This window comes from Nicotiana tabacum, chromosome 8 (assembly GCF_000715075.1).
Source record: "Nicotiana tabacum cultivar K326 chromosome 8, ASM71507v2, whole genome shotgun sequence".
NCBI classification, from domain to species: Eukaryota; Viridiplantae; Streptophyta; class Magnoliopsida; order Solanales; family Solanaceae; genus Nicotiana; species Nicotiana tabacum.
In genome coordinates, this window is record NC_134087.1 from 18,767,013 (window position 1) to 18,786,914 (window position 19,902).

The 19,902-nt window shown below is 35.1% G+C and overlaps 2 protein-coding genes across 3 annotated transcripts; both read left to right on the forward strand.

Annotated features, from left to right (window-relative positions):
* Window positions 1-6,377: 6,377 nt before the first annotated feature.
* Window positions 6,378-9,615, forward strand: LOC107830344 (uncharacterized). 2 transcript variants are annotated; one of them, XM_016657867.2, is made up of 3 exons: window positions 6,378-6,592; window positions 7,464-7,614; window positions 7,799-9,615. In XM_016657867.2, the coding sequence occupies exons 2-3, from the start codon at window positions 7,470-7,472 to the stop codon at window positions 9,268-9,270; spliced, it is 1,617 nt and encodes a 538-aa protein (XP_016513353.2). In that variant the 5' UTR covers window positions 6,378-6,592; window positions 7,464-7,469; the 3' UTR covers window positions 9,271-9,615. The 2 variants fall into 2 exon arrangements, with proteins under 2 accessions (XP_016513353.2, XP_075075140.1); XM_075219039.1 differs by having other exon boundaries at window positions 6,392-7,035.
* A 5,129-nt stretch (window positions 9,616-14,744) lies between these two features.
* On the forward strand, window positions 14,745-17,235 carry LOC107830346 (uncharacterized). Its single transcript, XM_016657868.2, has 2 exons — window positions 14,745-16,699; window positions 16,836-17,235. The coding sequence occupies exon 1, from the start codon at window positions 15,237-15,239 to the stop codon at window positions 16,662-16,664; it is 1,428 nt and encodes a 475-aa protein (XP_016513354.1). The 5' UTR covers window positions 14,745-15,236; the 3' UTR covers window positions 16,665-16,699; window positions 16,836-17,235.
* Window positions 17,236-19,902: the final 2,667 nt, after the last annotated feature.

Here is a 19,902-nt window from a genome sequence, read left to right on the forward strand (position 1 = left end):
AGCGTGAATCCCAGATCTGAGTTTTGGAATTTGTGGGTTCTTCGTCACTGGTCCATATCCGTTCGAACCGAAGAGGTTAAGGTCTAATGGACTTTAATCCAAGTGTTTCTCGTCTGAGAAACACTTCGTTTAAAGTCCGTTCAACCTTAAGAAAAGTTTGACCAAGTCCGAGTTAAGGTTTTGATCTTTTTGCGGTTTAAGGTGAGTTTTCTTTCTTTTTTTTTTTAGTTGTTTGATTGTTGTAAGGGTCTGTTCATTTGCTGTTTATGTCCTTGACCTCTATCAACTGTGCTTCAACCACTTCGCCTGAACCTCTGTTTGTTTGTCTAAATTTCCCCCTCCTATTCTGATAAGGCATTATGTATTTGTTTGTGCAAGTAGCTGATTTTCGAGTTTGGACTGACTAGTTGACTCCTCGAGTGTATTTCTGCTTAGTCAGTATAATGCGAACCATGTATCAATACTGTTTAAATGTCTTATTTTTGGTTACGATTGTGTATGTTAATACTAATATAGTCGAGTCGACATGTGTCGTCAATTAATTTCAACTGTCTGAGCATAGTAAATCGATTTGCTTCTGTTGAACATTTGTTGAAATCAATTCAGAACCAGTTTTGTTTACTTATGGCTGTTTGATTTGGATCAGTCAATGTGAAAAGGATTGTTTATGTTTAAATTCTGAATTGGAAGGCATGTGCACTGGTGCACAGCATGTGCATTGGTGCACCTCATGTGCCTTGTGCACAGCCTGTTTTTCTGCATTAAGAAGCTCTTAAGTTTAAACAATCTGACAGTATATGCTGTCAGATATATTTTAATGCCCATACTTGCTTTTAGATAATAAAATGAAAATTTAAAGCCTGCCAAGGGAATGTCATGGGATTAATACTTAAATAGCTAAAGTGGAACTGAAAAAGGGAGCACATGGGAGGGGTTATTTGATTTAATCCAACAGGCTGATAAAGGTGGGGGTTTGAGGCTTATAAAGGGAGGTTAGAGATACAGGAGGAGGGAGAAGAAAAGAAAAAGGGAAGTTCTGGAGATAGACATACACACAGAGAGAGAGAGAGAGGGAGGAAGACATCTGATAGGGGGATTAGAGAAGAAACACACACACATTGTGAGGAGTTTTGAAAGAGAGAGTTGATAGAGATACACAGAAAAAACACACAGAGAGAGAGAGAGAGAGAGGGAGGAGGACCATCTGATAAAAAAAAGAGGACATCTGATAGGGGCACACACAGAGAGAATTAGAAGGAGAGGAAAAAAAGAAAATAGACAGACTGTGAGGAATTTCTGAAAGAAAGAGCTGAAAAAGAAAAACACAAACACAGATAGAGAGAGGTTAAGGGATAGAAGGTGTACAGTCAACAATCAGAAACTGTTTCCTCCTATTATTGTTTGGGTTTCAGCTGTTCAATTTGTTCAAAAACAATTCTGATTCTTTGAAGTTCCAGTTGTGTTTACTTCGAGTGTTTTCATTGGTTTACTACTGGTTTGGTCTGTCTGGAGTCCTGATTCTACTCCACTGGGTGTTGCTGTCATTTGGCTACTACTTTCTATTGGCCATAGTTGCATTTCTGCACTCGAGCCTGTTCTTGCTGTATTGTTTTGTCTGCTGCTATCCTGCCCTGCTGCTGCTGCTATTTTGTTTCCTGCTGTTGCTGATTTCCCTATCTTCTTCCTCTTCTCTTTGGCATTTTCAGTTGTTTCCAGGTACACATCTCAAGTCTCACATTGGTGTAGCTGAATGTAACATTGAAAAAGCATGAATAGAAAGATTTGAAAGAGTTATAATCACCCGTTTACTGACTGCCTTTTCATAAATGTTGTCAAGTTTATGTAAATTGTAGTTTATAGCTGATAGGGAATACATTGTTAAGCTTGTACTATGCTGATTTGAACTGTGGTGTTCGATTCGTTTAGTGGCATACAGGATGTAAACAGAACTCTTGAAATGAGAAATTATTTAATGTGATTGTTAAAATTAAATTCACTTTTTCAGCATGTATTGAATAAGTAAGGGCAAAAGGCTATTAAACCTAGCCAAACATAATGTGGTTTTGAACTGCCCGGTTTTCGATTTCTTTAGGCTTTTATAGGATTAGTTTTGAATGTTATCGGGGGTATTCTTCACTAAGGAATTCTATCAACCCTGTTTAAACAAGTTAATCTAACTTTGGCCTAAAAATGTTTGTTCGGATTAAGTGTCGTGTTTCATTAGACTAAGCGGATTTCTTCTGTCAAACTAAAGCAATTTTCCATTGAAGTGTAGTGTTTTCTCTACTTTGTAGATAATTAATCAGAAATTGATAAGAATCCGGATTAGGCAAAGGCATATAGTTAAATTAGCATGCTCTTTTTCTTTTAGTTTTAGAAACAAACGTAATAGAAATGTAGCCACTGTAGGGTTCCCTTCTAAAATAATGAGACGAGCCTCGCTAAATAAAAGGCAAATTGTGGGGCCCTCAATAATTGATCATGATAATTATCTAGAATTCAGGATAGGCCATTTAATAAATTTCATGGCCTTCCACAAATAATAACGCACTAGACCCCCTTAGGCGCCCTTAATAAATTACACTGTTAAACTTGGGTGCACATTGATGTGACCCGAATCCAAATCTCGACGGAGTCGAAATGTGTTAACAACTACGGGCGCATTGACTGTGACGTGGTTTGAGGTGCATTTTCACGACGTTGCAATTCTATAAAAATAAATGATAATAATAAAAGCGGTTTAAACTTAATAAAAGCACATAAGTCACAACCTGTATTTAAATCAGATACTTAGCCATTATAACAATTTAAGCGACCGTGCTAGAACCACGGGATTCGAGGATGCCTAACACCTTCCCTCGGGTCAACAGAATTCCTTACTTAGAATTTCTGGTTCGCAGACTTCATTTGGAAAAGTCGAAAATTTCCTCGATTTGGGATTCAAGATAAACCGGTGACTTGGGACACCAAAAACCAAACCTTTCCCAAGTGGCGACTCTGAATTAAATAAATAATCCCATTTTGAATATTGTCACTTAAATTGGAAAAGCTCCACCCGCGCATCTTACCCCTCGGGGCGGGGCGCGCAAAAAGGAGGTGTGACACCTGATATACAATCCAAATATTTTGATATACGGATTCAGAAATTAAGGGTTAAACACTAACTAGTCTTTCAAAATCTGAAAAGATTCTCTTTGCTTCTGTCTGTTGATTGTTGTTGGTATTTCTGGATTTTTGTCTTGATTTTAAAATCTGCCACTAAGTTTCTCGTTGCTGGTTGTTACTGGTTGTTGGGGTTGCTGTTGTTGTATGCTACTGAGTTTTTGCTGATCTCACTTTTCTTTTGCTTCCAATATCAGGTACACAACTGACACGCTGATTATTGTAAACTGAAACAGGAAGCATGAATACGAAAAATGAAGAATTGAAGTTCTAAATTTATTTTAAATTATATTCTGAATTTTATTTGTATATATAAATTATTTAGCTTACAAAAATCAGAATCATGTAGCTATTTAATATATATATATATAGTGGAACATCTGACGATAGCTTAAATAGTGGAACATCTGACGATAGCTTAACGGATGAACTATCTATATATATTGCCTAAAAATAAATAAATGGTGTAGTAACTCCGTCTAAGTTAAAAATCAAACGAATAGACCATTTCGGAACTTGTAAGAATATTGTTTAGTTAAATAATATTGGTTAATTCCAGCATGTAATTGGTTTAGGATTAAAATTAGATTGCTAAGTTTTTTTTTAATTTGACAAACTGAGAACATGCCTAGTATAATGTAACTAGTTAGTAATACGTGAATAAGACGGCCCAGGTTTAGTTTTATGCCATACACGTTGGTCCTGGGCCCGCATTGGCAACGGACCGCCCTGCTTACATCATTTTCAGAATTTATGAATCATATCTGAAACTCAACTATAACAACTCAAGCATGTAAATAAATTAAGACCTTTTCTCTTTCATTTTGTAGAGACAATTTTAATAGAAAAATGTAGGCACTTTAGGATTATCCTGTTAAAATAAATGAGATGAGTCTCGCCCAATAAAATGCACAAATTGTGGGGCCCTCGATAAATGTTTAATTAAAATTACTTAGACTTCGGGATGAGCCGTTTAGCAAAATTCCACGGCCTTACCCAGAAATAATAATACGATAATTGCTTCAGGTGCGCATTTTAATAATCTTACCTTCTTAAATTCGGGTGCGCATTTATGTGACCCAAATCCAAATCTCAACGGAGTCGGAATGTATTAACAACCACGGGCGCATTGATTGTGACGTGGTTCGAAATGCATTTTCACGACGTTGTAATTCCATAAAAAATAAATAATAATAAAAGCGGTTTAAATCTAATAAAAGCACACAAGTTATAACATGTATTTAAAATCAGATATTTAGCCATTATAACAATTTAAGAGACCGTGTTAGAACCACGGGATCCGGGGGTGCCTAACACCTTCCCTCGGGTCAACAAAATTCCTTACTTAGAATTTCTGGTTCGCAGACTTCATTTGGAAAGTCGAACATTTTCCTCGAATTGGGATTCAAGATAAACCGGTGACTTGGGACACCAAAAGCCAAACCTTTCCCAAGTGGCGACTCTAAATTAAATAAATAATCTCATTTCGAATATTGTCACTTAAATTGGAAAAAACTCTCTCGCGCATTTTACCCTTCGGGGCGGGAGCGCAAAAAGGAGGTGTGACAGTGCTCGATTCTGATTTTGGAGCTATGCTATCGCATCTTGCTGAGTTTGCAACGTTTCAAATATCATTTGAAGGCTAATCCCGCCTTCTTCACCACTTTGCGTTCTGATCGGCTGCCTGGGAGTCTCTGCGGATGCTATTTTCAGGGTCAGCGCCTAAGTTTCCATGAATCGCAACACGAGAATTGACATCGACTGGATCTACGCCTTATGGCCCATCAGGGTTGATTGGAGGTTCTCCATTTTCCGAGACGACTATGTGCTCGTTCTTGCCATGAAGACCAAGGCCGATATCTGTGTGAGTGGGCACTCCTTGAGAGTTTGATATGTTGATTCTTGAAATCTAAGACACTTACGAGAACAAGTGTAAAAGCAGTGTGTGTTATGAGGATTAATACTAGGCAATCACTATTACCATTAGCCCCACGGTGAGCGCCAAGCTATTTACCCTAAAAATTGGATAACAATTAAACTTATAATGTGGCTTTAAGGATATATTATTTTACCTAATACCAATTGATAAACGTAAAGATAAGTGATACAAATTGACAATAATATAAAGCAAACCAACATTTGGACAGAGATCTCGAGCTCGGACACCCTCGAGCTAGTTATGCAAGAACAGTTAAAATGCAACGAGCTGATAAACAAGAGAATGTTAACTAAAGAGATAATATTATATTGTTTTTATCTGTGTGAATGTAAGGTGTCTACAAATGATGAGGACTCCACTTTATATAGTAGAGGAGTCCTAGTTATGGTATAACTCTAATTATAGAAGTAAATCCCATGATTAGCCTAAACAATCGCACTTGATCTAATCTGTTCTAGAATTTCCGCCGTGAACTTCGACCGGTTAATATTTTGCCTTTCCGTTATTGCGCTTCGTTCGAAGTCTGTCATATATGGTCTCGATCGTTGTTGGTCTCGATCTCGATGAGTACCTCGATTTTTGAGCTTGATACTTTATCTTTGTGCTATGACCTGACTCATTACGAGATTGACCCTGGACGTAATGCCCTGGTCTTCGATTAAATGGCAAAATCGGACAAGTTCCTATTTTATCCGTATACTGACATCAATACCCAGATTGTTTTATTATTATCATTGTTAGAAATAATGTTCATCAAACTAGTGACATCATAAAACAAATAGATATGATATGTTTTAAAATTATCATAGGATCCGTGATATTTAAAACATTGACTATGTATCATAAAAAAATTTAAACGCATTGACTTCATGAAACACGTGGTATATGTTTACTATTACACTATATTCGTAAAATAAAACATTTTCACTTGAGAAAGGAAAAAGATAAGGAAAAAAATTGAATTAGATATAGTAATATGTCAAAAAATTACATTGTTACATTGTTTAACCAATTATAGTAGATTAAATATTAATTTTATCGAATCATTAATTAAATTATTTATAATTAGATCATAAGTAATCTGATTATATAAAAATTTTTAGTACATGACACGTATGTCTCTTTATAACACTTGACCAACTGAGTTTCCAACTCTTTAGCCCACAGATAAACACCTAGTGGTGCAGCCATTATTGATTTATTTCCAAAGGTAGGGGCATTTGGCGTAATTACCTGTAATTACGGAGTCCTTTTTGACCACCCGCTTTACTATTTCGGGGCACCCCAATAACAGATTTCCCTTGACCCACCTTTACCCTTTTTTCTCGTCAACAAATTTTTTCCCCAATTCTAATTTCTTTTTCTCTCCCTCGAATCGACCTCGATTTTTCTTCTCGACGATAAAATCAACCCCCGATCCTTCTAATTCGTTTCATTCTCTATCGATTGATAACTTTTTTGGCTCTAGCCGTGTGGAAATCGAATCCCGAGGTTAGGGTTTCAGATCTATCGTTTTTTCACCAGATCTGTTCGATTCTGTCGTAGGATTCGTGAAATTAAGCTTTTTTCTATCTCAATTTTGTTAGTATCCCTTCATTTCTCTCGCCTTTGTAAAAGAAAAAAAAAAGGATTGATTTTTTCATATTAATAGTTTGGGATTTTGGGGATTTTTTGTTTAATCCGTTTTTCTTATGCTCAATCGCATCAATTTCTGGTTGATTTGATCTTTTGATTTTTTTAAAGCCTCGAATCTAAATTTGGGGATCTAGGGTTAGGTTTTTTTTCTTCTTCCTAAAGTTGTAATTAATCATTTTCGCTCACAATTCCAGAAGAAAAAAAATATTTCATCGGAATTTCTGATTCCGATTGTCAATTGATCCTAATTAGCTCGAACCAAAAGATCTTTTGCTCGATTTTACGAAGACTTCTCCCAGGTACTAAAACCGTCATCTTTTCCGATAATTTTGGCTTTATTGAACCTGAAAAATCTGATTTTTATTAAAAATTTTGTTCATTCAATTAAAAAAATTTAGTTTTTTAAATATTTCGAATTCTATTGTCTAGTACTATCAAACTCTCTGAGCCACTCCATTTTCACTGTACACGTGCCACGTGTCACTACTTAAAAAACTTAAAAACAAATGATTACTGACCCTTTACCTGTCGAGGGTCAATGGTACCGACTAAATTCTTTGCTCAAAACATAGTGGGGTCTTATGTCTATCATTTACTCTCTTTTATTGATAGTTTAGTTTTGGTTGTTCTTACATATAAATATAATATATTTAGTATACATGCAGTAGTTTTGTTAGTGACGTTCTGTATCCTTTTAACACCTCTTCAACTTAACTTCCTCTTGCAGTTAAACATGGTGCAGAAAAGACCATTTGGTGAAGAAGAATTGTATGAAGTTTCATCGAAGCAACCGAGACATGTAGAACCAAGTAGACAGCTAGTTTCCTTTTTGGAATTTCCATGTGAATCAGTGGCTCCTCCTAAGTGTTACACTTCAGGTTAGGAAGAGATTATTATCCTATCAAAATTCCGAAATGCTTTGCATTGTCTTAGCTGCTTTGTGAGTAATTGTTGGAATGCTTTTATTTACAAGATTGCTCTTTTAGCAACAAGTTTGGATGTGAATGAATTTTTGGGTTCATTATTCTTGGATGAGCTTAATATCTATATGCTCTTTGGTAGGTGGAGAAGATGACAAAGCTGCCACTGACAAGAGACCTGGTAGTGGCAATGTGGCTGAAGTCCATATTTCTACTGAGAAAGGAACTGAGATGAGCTTTCATGGCTCTGCTTCGAACTCTTCCTGGGCCACTAGTAGCACCAGCGAAGAAGACATCAGGTCCGAGGCACCTTTTCACATATTGACAGCCTCTGAGTGTTACAATATTGATCCTCAATTCAGAGTTGTTATTCATCCAAGGGAGGTCTATGCCTCTCTTTTGAGCAATTCTCCACGAAAGTTGGTCCCCATTGGACCAGATTTCCAAGCTGAATTACCAGAATGGGGTGCATATGATAGTAAGAATAAATCCATCAAGGAGTGCACGAATGAAAGCCTGAATCTTCCATCTCAAGATCTAGAATCAGATATTGTGGATCATTGTGATGAAGAGAGTAAACTTGCTGGTACTTGTATCATTCCAATGCCTAAACCAGAGCTACCTGCAGACCATGAGGGGAACGTGGGAGCAGGAAAAATTGAGTGCTCCTGTGAAGATGCAGGTTCCTTCGGATGTGTTCGACTGCATATCATAGAAGCAAGGTTGAAGCTTAAGGAAGCCCTTGGTGAGGAAACATTTGTTAGGTTGGGTTTTTATGATATGGGAGAGGTAGTGGCAGAGAAATGGCGTGAAGAGGAAGAGGAATTATTTCACGAGGTTGTATTTTCCAATCCTGCTTCACTAGGCAGGAATTTCTGGAACCAACTTGCTGTTGAATTTCCTTTACGGAGCAGGAGAGAACTCGTTAGCTATTATTTTAATGTCTTTATTTTGCGGAAACGTGCCAAGCAGAACAGGTTTGACCCATTAAATATAGACAGTGATAATGATGAATGGCAGGAGATCGATGACGATGTTGTTGCTGCCGAAGCTAAAATGACGGATGAGGATGAGGATTCCGTGGTTGAATCACCAGTATACCAAAATTATCCTGGTAGCTATGAGATATATGAGAATGATAAAAAAGCATATGATGAGGAAGCTGGTGGTGCAGCCTTGGAAGATTATAGGACTATAGATTTTGGCGGGAGGAATGTCTTGAGTGATGAGTTAGAAGCGTGTCCTGATAGGTTGATTGATAGTAACAACAGTTCTGGACACAATATTCAGCCTCTAGAAAGACATTCAAATGAAATAGGTGACCATGATGTACAAGATAACTCTTGTACCACTGATGCAGCTGGGCTTGGTTCAGAAGCACCACAAGGAAAGACTGACAATTCTAATCACTGGGCAAGTAATTTTGCTGGTGTTGGAAGTGGCAGTGGGCATGATTTTGTGATGGGGCCATCTAATGGTAAGGAATGGGACATTGGGTACTTAAGCTGTGCTAAAAATAAAGTTGACCTTTTACCAACCTGCACTATGATTGAGGAAGTCTTTGGAGATGGAGCCTGGAGTTCCAAGAACAGAGATGGTCATGGTTTAGGCTAAGCTTTGACATATTCACCCACTGTTGCCAACCTGCACCGGTTTTTTTTGCAGTTGCATCATCCTGAGAATGCTTCTTATGGAGAGTGGAGTCCAGTTTTTCTTGTATATTGTAAGAAATGATTATGCAAGGGGGGTGTACATCAGCTGATTTATACGTGGCTGTTATCAAATTATTTTGTTGCCATTGTTTCATATTGAAACACACCAATTTTAGACTTTCAACCTTGCTTTGGGGTGGCTGTAGCAAGTTTTTTTCAGGTAGGCGCTTAGTATTTATTTATGTAAAGTTTTATGGCTGAGTTGAGCCATATTTGGAGAAGTGGAAAAAGAAATCTTTTAAATTCTGATATGTGCCAAATGTTGATTATTCTTTTGTATAACCATGACAAAAAAGAAGTTTTAAAATGTACCCTGCTGTCATCTAACTATACATCAAAGGCTTTTCTTCTGGTTCTAGTTCTGAAAGTGGTGGTTTGTACTCTGTCTTCAGTGACTAGTGCAGCTTTCCCCATTACCAGTTTTCTTGATGGTCAACTACCTCTCCCTTCGGTAATTACCATGAAAACATTAAGATTGCCTAATGAATTTTGAATAACTTTATTCCAAGGGTAACTATGATATTATCATGATGAGATCTATTTTCAGACTAGCAAAATATTGTTTCACCTGCACATGATGTGAGAAGTTTTGTCCTGAAAAGAGCCATCATCTCTTTCCAATGCAGGATAAGAGTCATGTATGGTATCAACCTACTTCGACTCTGCTCTTTTTCCTGAAAAAGCAATAATAGAAGGAGAAAAAGGACATTGCTTAGACATGAAAAAGCAATTAACATATCATACTAAGTACATAAAAACTACATTTTATTCTGGCACCCCACATGACTATTAGATAGTAAAGGAGGAAGTAGCTAGTTGCAAGGTGGGCCTCCTTGCTTGGTTATACAAAAGGGAAAAGTATCAATAATCTACTAAGTCAAAGTATTAGTTGTAGAGTGCTTAACCAACTCTTACTTGTATGATCCATCCTAAAGTCTAAGTAATTCAAGATGTTTTATGGGGCTTTCTTTTTTGTTTTGTATTCCTTTTATTTCATTGACCTTTATGAGTATTGAGTATTACATAAGAAATTGCTTTTGATAACTCAGCCGTGGACACATGCACCATTATTATTTGTATGAAGTGACATATGCGGCAGAACTAGGATTTGAAATTTAATATTTATACATATTTAATAAAAAATTTAATACATGTACAACATTTGAGCTAAAACTATTAAATTTGCTCGACCAAGGGAAAAACACTATACTTTCTAGTTATGTCTATATATTTTATATATCAATTAATGCTCGACGTGCTTACAATCAATGAATCTTTTTCTCATATTCCAATTGTTTAATTGTGGATCTGATATCACACAGTGGACCAATAAAGCTGGGACCTGCTTGCTTGCTTAACTGCTAGTTGGCCAGTCCTTAGCAAAGATTATATTGCTTTATTTGTTTGCTTGTGAGGCAATGAAGCTCCTCAACAAGACTCATTCACTTGTGAGTTGTGACCAACAAAGGCAGGCTAGTAGATCTTACTTTGACTTGAGGTAAAAGTGACCAAAAGACTCCAATAATTTGGTTACAAATTTGATCATTATATATCTAATGAAATTACACTTTAACGACAACATCCATGATAATTGTGGACTGCGAAAATACCAGCACGATAATATGTTTTTGTGACAAAGAAAGGACACGAAAGAAGAGAATAGTGGAAATTGTAGGCGGTGAATCAAATGAATTAAAAGAGACATCCCAGGGCACGAAACATTCCATGTTTATGCATGGTCCATGGAAGAGTTGCACTCCAGAAAGTGTGATGTAGGTAGTCTGTTCACTAATTCCAAGACTCAAATACGTGACTATGGATCACTGATTCTCTAAGGCTCCGCTTCGAGAAAAAAATAATAAAGAAAAAGAAATCAAGATTGATTTAGATTAGGGGTGTCAAAGGGACGGGTTAAAATGGGTCGAGTTAATAAATGGGCGGGTCAATGATCCACTCAAAAGTTATTTGGGCTGAGATCGGTTAAGTCAAGTTGGACTAAAATTTCGGTCATACCCCAGCCCGCCCAACTCTTACCAAACTTTAATTAATGTGTATTGTTTTCTTATGAATAGTTTAATTATTAAATTAAAAAAAAAAAAATTTTGTTATGGTCATATATAACATACAAACAAACAAAATTATTTTAAAAATAATTTAGCAAAGTTACTCAAGGTCAATTTGAACTAAAGATCAACCCAACTTTAAATAGACTGAAATAAGTTACGTCAAGATTGGTTGAGTTCAAAAGATAAGCGGGTTAATGAACAACCCAACTTTAAGCGGGTTGGGTAGGTCAAACGGGTTTGCACCCCTAGTATAGATAAAGAAAATTTTGAATAGTAGGTGGCCGGCTAGCTTTTTAGCTAGTGGAAAATTAGCTTGTTTAGTAGTAATAGTAATTCAAAATGATGCATGGCCCCCTATCTCTCCTAGTGGGAGAGTGTTCAAGGCTAAGTCTGAAAAAGGGCATGAATTTGATAGCAGAAGGAGCTTGACACTCAAAGCATAAAGCCAAAGTGGGCATCTTATCTTAAAGAGTAAATAATGGATATTCAAGACATGGAATTGAAGAAGACAGGGAGTGACAAAACTTTACTTGGAAGAGTGTCTTTGTTTGTCAATTTGGAGCATTACTTTTGGCAAAAATAGAGTCCTAAAACTTGTTCACTCTCAAGTGAAGTCACTTTGGGCAATAAGATATATATGCCATACAAATGTCCACACATATTTGAACAATTTAGAATTATCTACTTTGTAAGCTATGTTGCTGCATTATGTATATATTATATAACAAATTTGTGGTCCTTTAATTTAGTGCTAGCCAAGTAGTATGCAATGAAATTAAATTGCCACATGCTAGAAGCTCTTCTAAGCAATGATGCATAGTTTTGTGTTACATATACTGATAATACAAATATATTTTTTCACTATCAGTATAAGTTAGTAATTTTTTTTAGTAGATTAGTAATTATTGTTACTAGTTACTAATTGTTAAAGTCTATCATAGAATTTAAGCCTAATTAAGTTATAATGATCTAATTTGATAAATATCTTTTACTATGTTGGTATAAGTATCCAATTGATTTGATATATGCCACCTTATGATCAAAGTGGTTGAGCAGCTTTCTCACCAGCCATCTAGTAAGTTAGCTAGAGGAAATGTGGCCCAAAAAAAAAAAAAAAAATTACAACAACCTACTCATACTTTCTTACATTTCCATAATTTCATTGCTTTAGGTAAAGATGGAGCCAAGATTTGAAGTTTATGAGTTCGAAATTCTAGTATTTTAAGTTAGTGAGTTTAAATTAATAATTTATATAATTAATAAATTTCTTAAAATAAATATAGAGTTTTAAGTTCGATTGAACTCGTAAGCTATAGTCTAGCTCCGCCATTGGCCTTATGCCCATATCTATGAATTACTGTGCTAATACTTAATTAAATTAAATTAATATGAGGAGCAGTCTGATAATAAATCATACTTTTTAGAGAGCCAACAAAAATCCACATGTGCATGTGGTTGTTCCTCTTAATTAACTGTGAATAGGGAAGTCTGTATTTTTGAAAATATTTGACACCAAGAAGAAGTTAGATATGAACTCTAAAGTCTAAATTACTAAACACTGACATGACAGCCATATAATGAGTTGTTCTACTCACTTGTGCTTAAGCCTCAGCATTAATTTGCTCAAACTTGACCAGAAAATGAGATTTGATACAGTGTTTTCCTCCCAATCATTTTTGTCCCTCAAAAAGATTATCTTTTCCTAGTGTTTAATCAATCTAGAAAACTTAAAAAATGATCTCAAGAATTCACACCTTTTAAAACCCAAGATTCTTTAGCCAATCACAAGACATTTTGCCTCACAGAACAATCATATTGCATGTATTATATATGTATAGTACTTCACAAGGCAAAAATAATATGCTTGCACATGTTTGATCTAAAAAAATGTTTGCTTAATTTGGTTTAAGTAGAGAAGGAAACAGAGAATTGCTGTTTCCTCGTAATGTATAACAACTTCCCCTGTGTGCTACAACTTTGTTAAAGGACAACCTAGTGCACTAAATTCTCGGTATCCGGGGAAGGATCGGACCACGAGGGTTTATTGTACGCAGTTTTACCCTGTATTTCTGCAAGAGATTGTTTTCACGGCTCGAACCTGTAATCTCCTAATTACATGACAACAACTTTACCAGTTACGCCAAGACTCCTTTTCGTGCTACGGTTGCCGACTTATAAAATAGGCACAAAGGGAGAACAACTTTCACTACCTTCCTTCCTATAAAGTGATTAATATCCTTAATATATAATTAGATATTTACGTTGTGGTTAGTGATATGATCATAGCAGGCTGTAACCAAGACTGGCCGGCAGCCTTTCAATTTTAAACTATCAACGCAATTCAAACAATACAATAGGTTATCGCTTTATTTTTCAGGTTACCTTATATAGGGCTCGTTAAAAATTACTCCATATTATAGTAGATCAACTTAACTTGATGAAAAATGATGAGTAATTTATTGTAATAATACAATGTAAATCTTTTGTCACTATGTAAAGTAGAGTAAGAGCTTGGTTTGAACTATATATAGCGAATGACTTAGTGAAGCAACAGCAAATAAGGGAGCTGGCAGGACCTACAAGTCTTTGGAAAAATAGAATAATTAGGAAAACAAAGGAGAAGACCAGAGAGTGGAATTTTTATTTATTTCTTCTATCACTTTTTGGAGCAACGTTAAAGTTGTCTCCGTGTGATCTATAGGTTATGGATTCGAGTCGTGGAAGCGGTCACTAATACTTACATTACAATGGGACGGATGTAGTGTTAATACCGACGGATTCAATTGAACCCATAACTTTCGACGCGGAGTAAAAATTTATATGTAAAAATTCATTAAGATCACAAAAATAGTGGATATGTATCCATAATTATAAAAATATAATTAATGGGGTCAACGCTAAAAACATTAAAAATTGAACTCATCGAGTTTAAATTCTGGATTCGTCTGTAACATTACACATCTTAAAATGCGATCCTTCTCCGCACCCGGCAAGAATACGGAATATAGTATGCATCTAGCTGGCTTTTTTAAATCACTTGAAGTTGTGGGCTTCCTTAATAGAAAGACAAAGGGAAAAATAGTTATAAACAGTTAAGTGTGTTTGAGCAGGAGCTAGCTAAGGTCAGCTCAGCCATAGAGATGCTCAAATTAATGTCAACCGTTGGATTTGGGTTAGCGTAGTATTCTCAGTTAAGTACACGTGTTACTACCATCTTCCCCTTTACTTCTTCTTTTTTATCTTTGCTTCCATGCATGGTTTTCTCCTCCTAATTCCAAATATAGCATTGTAATTTGTAAGAGAGAGAAACTGGAGAGAGACAGTAAACCTCTAGTAATACTTAAAATTTTCTTCTCTCCTTTTAGTAGCTTGTTTATCCACCAGCTTTTTCAGCTCTCTTTTCTTGCCTAGTAGATCTTGTTATTGATTAAAATTCATTTATTTGAGCTAAATATTCAGAATTCTGAAACCCCATTTCATATTTCAGCTTCTTATCTGGTTTATAATTGGTGCTGTTCTTTCTTGGTTGACTCTGTATCATTAGCTTGTTGGTTTAGTAGAATGGTATACAGAGTTCAAACATATTTTTGAGCTTGTGAGGAGTACTAGTAGCCGAGAGTCTCTCTGCCCTTCCAGAATAGGGGTAAGGTTGCGTTCATCTTACCCTCCCCAGACTCCACGAGAATTCACTGGGTTTTTTTTTGTTGTTGTAGTTGCTGTTGTGAGGAATACTAGTAAAAGTTCGGCTTTTTCTCTTGACCATCTGATTGGATTGTTGTTTCTTGAATTTTCACTAAATTCAATGAAAGAAGATCAAGAACTGAAGTATATATGCAAGTTTTGCAACAAAAGTTTCCCTTGTGGTAGATCCTTAGGGGGTCATATGAGGTCTCATTTGATCAATTCTTCCATTGATCAGACTAAAAAGAAGCTTCCATTTATTGAATCAAGTTCTCCAATTGCTGATTATGGTCTAAGAGAAAATCCAAAAAAGACTTCAAAATTTGCTGAGTCAAGTGAAGATACTAATTTGGTTCCAAATCAGAATAAGGTATGTAAAGAATGTGGCAAAAGTTTCCAATCTTGGAAATCATTATTTGGCCATATGAAGTGTCACTCAGAGAAAATAATATCATCTATGAACAGTACTGTTGAAGAAGATCCTTGGAACAATAATGCTAATTATGCAATTCAAAATCAGGTTATGGATATTCAATCTGATACTGAAACAGCAACTCCTAATAAGAAGAAGAGATCATCAAGAAAGTTCAAAAGGTATATAACAACTACAACTTCCTCTACTGTAACTGAGATTGAACAAGAACAAGAGGAGGTTGCTATGAGTTTGATCATTCTTTCAAGGGATTCAAGAAATGGGGTTGGACTAAATCTTTTTACTGATGAAAATGGGAGTAAGAACTCCAAATGTAAAGATGGTGAATTGGTCAAGCTGAAGAAAGTCAAAAATGGGAAGCCAGAGAAAAATGAGAGGTCAAAGTCAGATGCAAGAACTCTTAGGATTTCAAGAAATGGTTACAACATGGATAAATCAGAGGAATCAGATGATAAGAAAAAGAAGATTAAAGAGGATAAAGAAAATGGATTTGAGGAGTCTGAAATTGAAGTTCACTACAAATTAGCCAAAGGGAGCTATAGCAAGAAAAGAAACATTGAAATGAATGAGTGTGATATTAGTGTAGATAGCAACACAAAGAAACTAAGAGATCAAGATTCTGATTCTGAGAAAAAGATCAAATTTGAGTGTACTGCTTGTAACAAGAGTTTTCACTCTTACCAAGCTCTTGGTGGTCATAGAGCAAGCCACAAAAGGACTAAAGGCTGTGAAAATATTATTGATGAGATTGAGCATATGCAAAATCTGGCTGCTGATAACAAGATCACAAACACAAAGAATAGCAGCAATGACAGTACAATTGAGACAAGTTCTGTGTCCAAGAAACTAAAGGGGTATGAGTGTCCAATTTGCTTCAAGATTTTCCAATCAGGTCAAGCTTTAGGTGGTCACAAAAGATCCCATTTGATTGCTGAGGCCAAAAGCAACAACCAAGCTGTTATATTACAGAAACCAACACCAGAAATCAGAGACTTTTTGGATCTTAACTTGCCTGCTCCAGTTGAAGAAGAGAGCAATGAACATGTTGGGTTTCAAACATGGTGGATAGGAAGCAGCCACAAACATGAGCAACTAGTGGGACTAATTTCTAACTGACTCTAGTTCCACCATTGGAATCAGTCACTGATCAGGTAGGCTGCCTACATCATACCCCTTGGGGTGCGATCCTTCTTCAAACCCTGCGTGAAAGCGGGATCTTCATGTACCGGGCTGCCCTTTTATGCATCCAATATTCAAAATTCACTAATCTGGATTAATGTCACGCAGGACCTATTGAAGGACGGACGTGAGACCTCTCATTATTCTATTCTTAGAGTACGAACGTGAAACCTCTCGTTAAAGATTGGAGGGATCTCATTCATCTCGTGGTTCATATTGAATTTCTATCTTTCACCCAAGGTTCATAAGTGTACAGATTCATTTAATTCTTTACATAATTGAAGTGTTCAATTCAGAGTAGTAACATTCTGCATTTGGCACCTTGAGCCACTAGGTTCTCTTTTACATTTGCTTAAGGAAATGAATCTTATTTCTACAAGATGTAAACTTGAATTCTATTTTGGGTTGATATTTTAATACACTTTAGCTCCTAGTTGAGCTAGACTTGTTATGAAGAGTAAAAAATTTCTGATTTTAATTACCTTTTCTTGATATTGAAGGAGATTGGTAATGAGGTGTTGAAGATGGGTGTAGAGTATGAAGTCATGAAGGAGAAAAGGCATTTTTATATTGTAAACAATTAAAGAAAGTGAGCTCAAAAGGTAGTTGTTTAGGCACCTACAATAAAACATGACAACACATCTCATTATATTTCTTTATCTTAGTCCACACTAAATGAAAAGTTATCATACAACAGACAACAGAGAAATGAAATGTAGACTCAGTAGACAGGACCACCAATACTGATTCTCAAAAAACAAAAAAAAAACCTCTTATTAGGAGTTTATCCATTAAAAATATGGGGTATTAGACTTAGTCTAGGCTACCAGAAATTCAATGATTAAAGGTACAACTCAAGCCTTTAGTCGTCACAGTATTATTCAGCATTGTTCAATTACCAAGTCCACTTAGATTATAGAACATGACGTGCAAGGCGGAGCTACTAGTCTTTCGGCTACGGGTTCGGTCGAACTCAGTAACTTTGGAACCAAACATTGTATTTGTCTTACGAATTCCATTGAATAAGTATAAATTATTAATTAGAACTCAGTGACTTAAAAAGACTAAAATTTCGAACCCAAACAATAACAAACACAGTAAATTCTCACAAGTATGATATGGGAAGAGTAAAGTGTTATCCCAACCCTGATAGGGCGGAGAGACTACTTTTTCCTCATATCGAGCATTATTTTGAGCAGAAGTCCAACTTTAATTTTTAAGTCCAAGCCTTCATTATGCAAAATGATAACTTTATTTATCGACTTTAACTACAAATTTAAATGAGAAAATTTTACTTTATACCCATCAATTCCAAACTATTTACATTTTAATGTTCAGGCCCAAACTATTTACTACTCCTACCCATGCGCCCAAAACTATTTACCCGCCCTTTGTTGTATTCGCACTGCCACTGCCTCACCAATCGCAATAAAGGGCTCCTTAATTTCAAATGCGTCCAGTTTTTAATCCCTCTGCTTCTTTGTCAAGAGAGTTAGAATTCTTTACTTTTCTTTTTAGTTTATTATAATAACTTCACTTTTAGTACTCTGCTATTTGACCTGCTTTAATTTAAGAACTTTTTTAGCCTATGTCTAAAACTTGCGGCCATTATCATTAGGGGAAAGTTTGCTTATGAACTCTAAGAAAACCAGTAAACCCATGTAGTAGCTTTTATGTGTATTTGAATATTCACCATTGTTGAGCTTGAAGTTCTTGAATTTAAAATTTTTATTTTGAAGATTTCTTGTTTGATTCAAAGTGAGTGCTGTTAAATATTGCTTATAATATCTTCTGGAAGTTCATACTGAAATTGATAGCATTTGGAGCTGATTTGAGGTGATTGAGATCGAAATTTTGAGCTGAAAATCGAAGAAGAACACAGCTACCAAATAGTATACTGCTACAGTATACAATATGTTGTAGGAGTATATAGCTATACTCTAACAGTATACTATAGGAGTATATAGTTATACTGCAACAATATACTATTATAGTATACAATATATTGTTATAGTATACTGTAATAATATACAATATACCGTAACAGTATGCTGTAATAGTATACTTATTACCCGTAAATTCACTTGCTTTTTTCCCTTTTAATATTCTTTAAGCTTTTACCCAGCGTGAGAGGCAAATTGAAAATGCAAAAATATATATATATTATAGTATGCTATATAATGTAACGGTATATTCTTACAATTAGATCCTTTTAGAATTTTTTGAAATTTTTATTGACAATTGATATTATTTCAGTTTAATAATTGAATAAAAAAAATTTTAACTCTTTGCGTACAATTGTATACCCTGTTGGTATAGCTATATACTTTACTGGAATCATATATTAGTTAATATTTTTTTATTGTATTATCTATATTTAATTGGTACACAATTTAATTTTCTTTAGTAATAATATAAAAAAATAATAATAAAAAATAGTGAAAACAGTAAATGAAATTAGATTATGAAGAGAAAAAAATAAAAAAAGAAGTTAAATGAAATTAGAAAAGAAAAAAAGAAAAAAAATAAGAAGAAGAAAACGAGAAAAAAGAAAAGGAGAAAAGAAAAAAAAAGATAAAAAGAAAGAAAAGAAGCATAGAAATAAAAAAAATTGGAGAATAAAGAAATATTCTTCACAAAAACTACTATGGGTAGGAAATATAATTAGTTTATGGGTAAAAAAATAAATAATTTTATTTTTATTGGTAACTGTATCAAAACCCCAACTTAAATTATGCAAAATGATAATGATTCCTTATATAACAGTGTTGTGGGCTTTTCTAGTCCAACTATCCGTAACATCATTAACAGGCCCAATAAGCTTGTAAGCATTAAATTCAAACAGATATTTTTTTTCGGGGCAAAATACAAAAATGACCAGTCGGCCGAAACACACACTCTCTCTCTCTCTCTATATATATATATCAAAAAAATACACATGTATAAAAAATATTATTAGCTATTATTTTTTCACATCCATGCATTCTGTTGTTTGTACTCATATATTGTCTTTTTTCGTCTTCTTGAGCCGAGTGTCTATCGGAAACAACACTTTTACTCCCTCGGAATTGGGATAAAGTCTGCATATACACCACTCTTCTCAAATTTCACTTATAGAATTTTACTGGGTTGTTGTTATTGTAGTGCTTAAAAGTTGATGAGATTTTGAATCAAC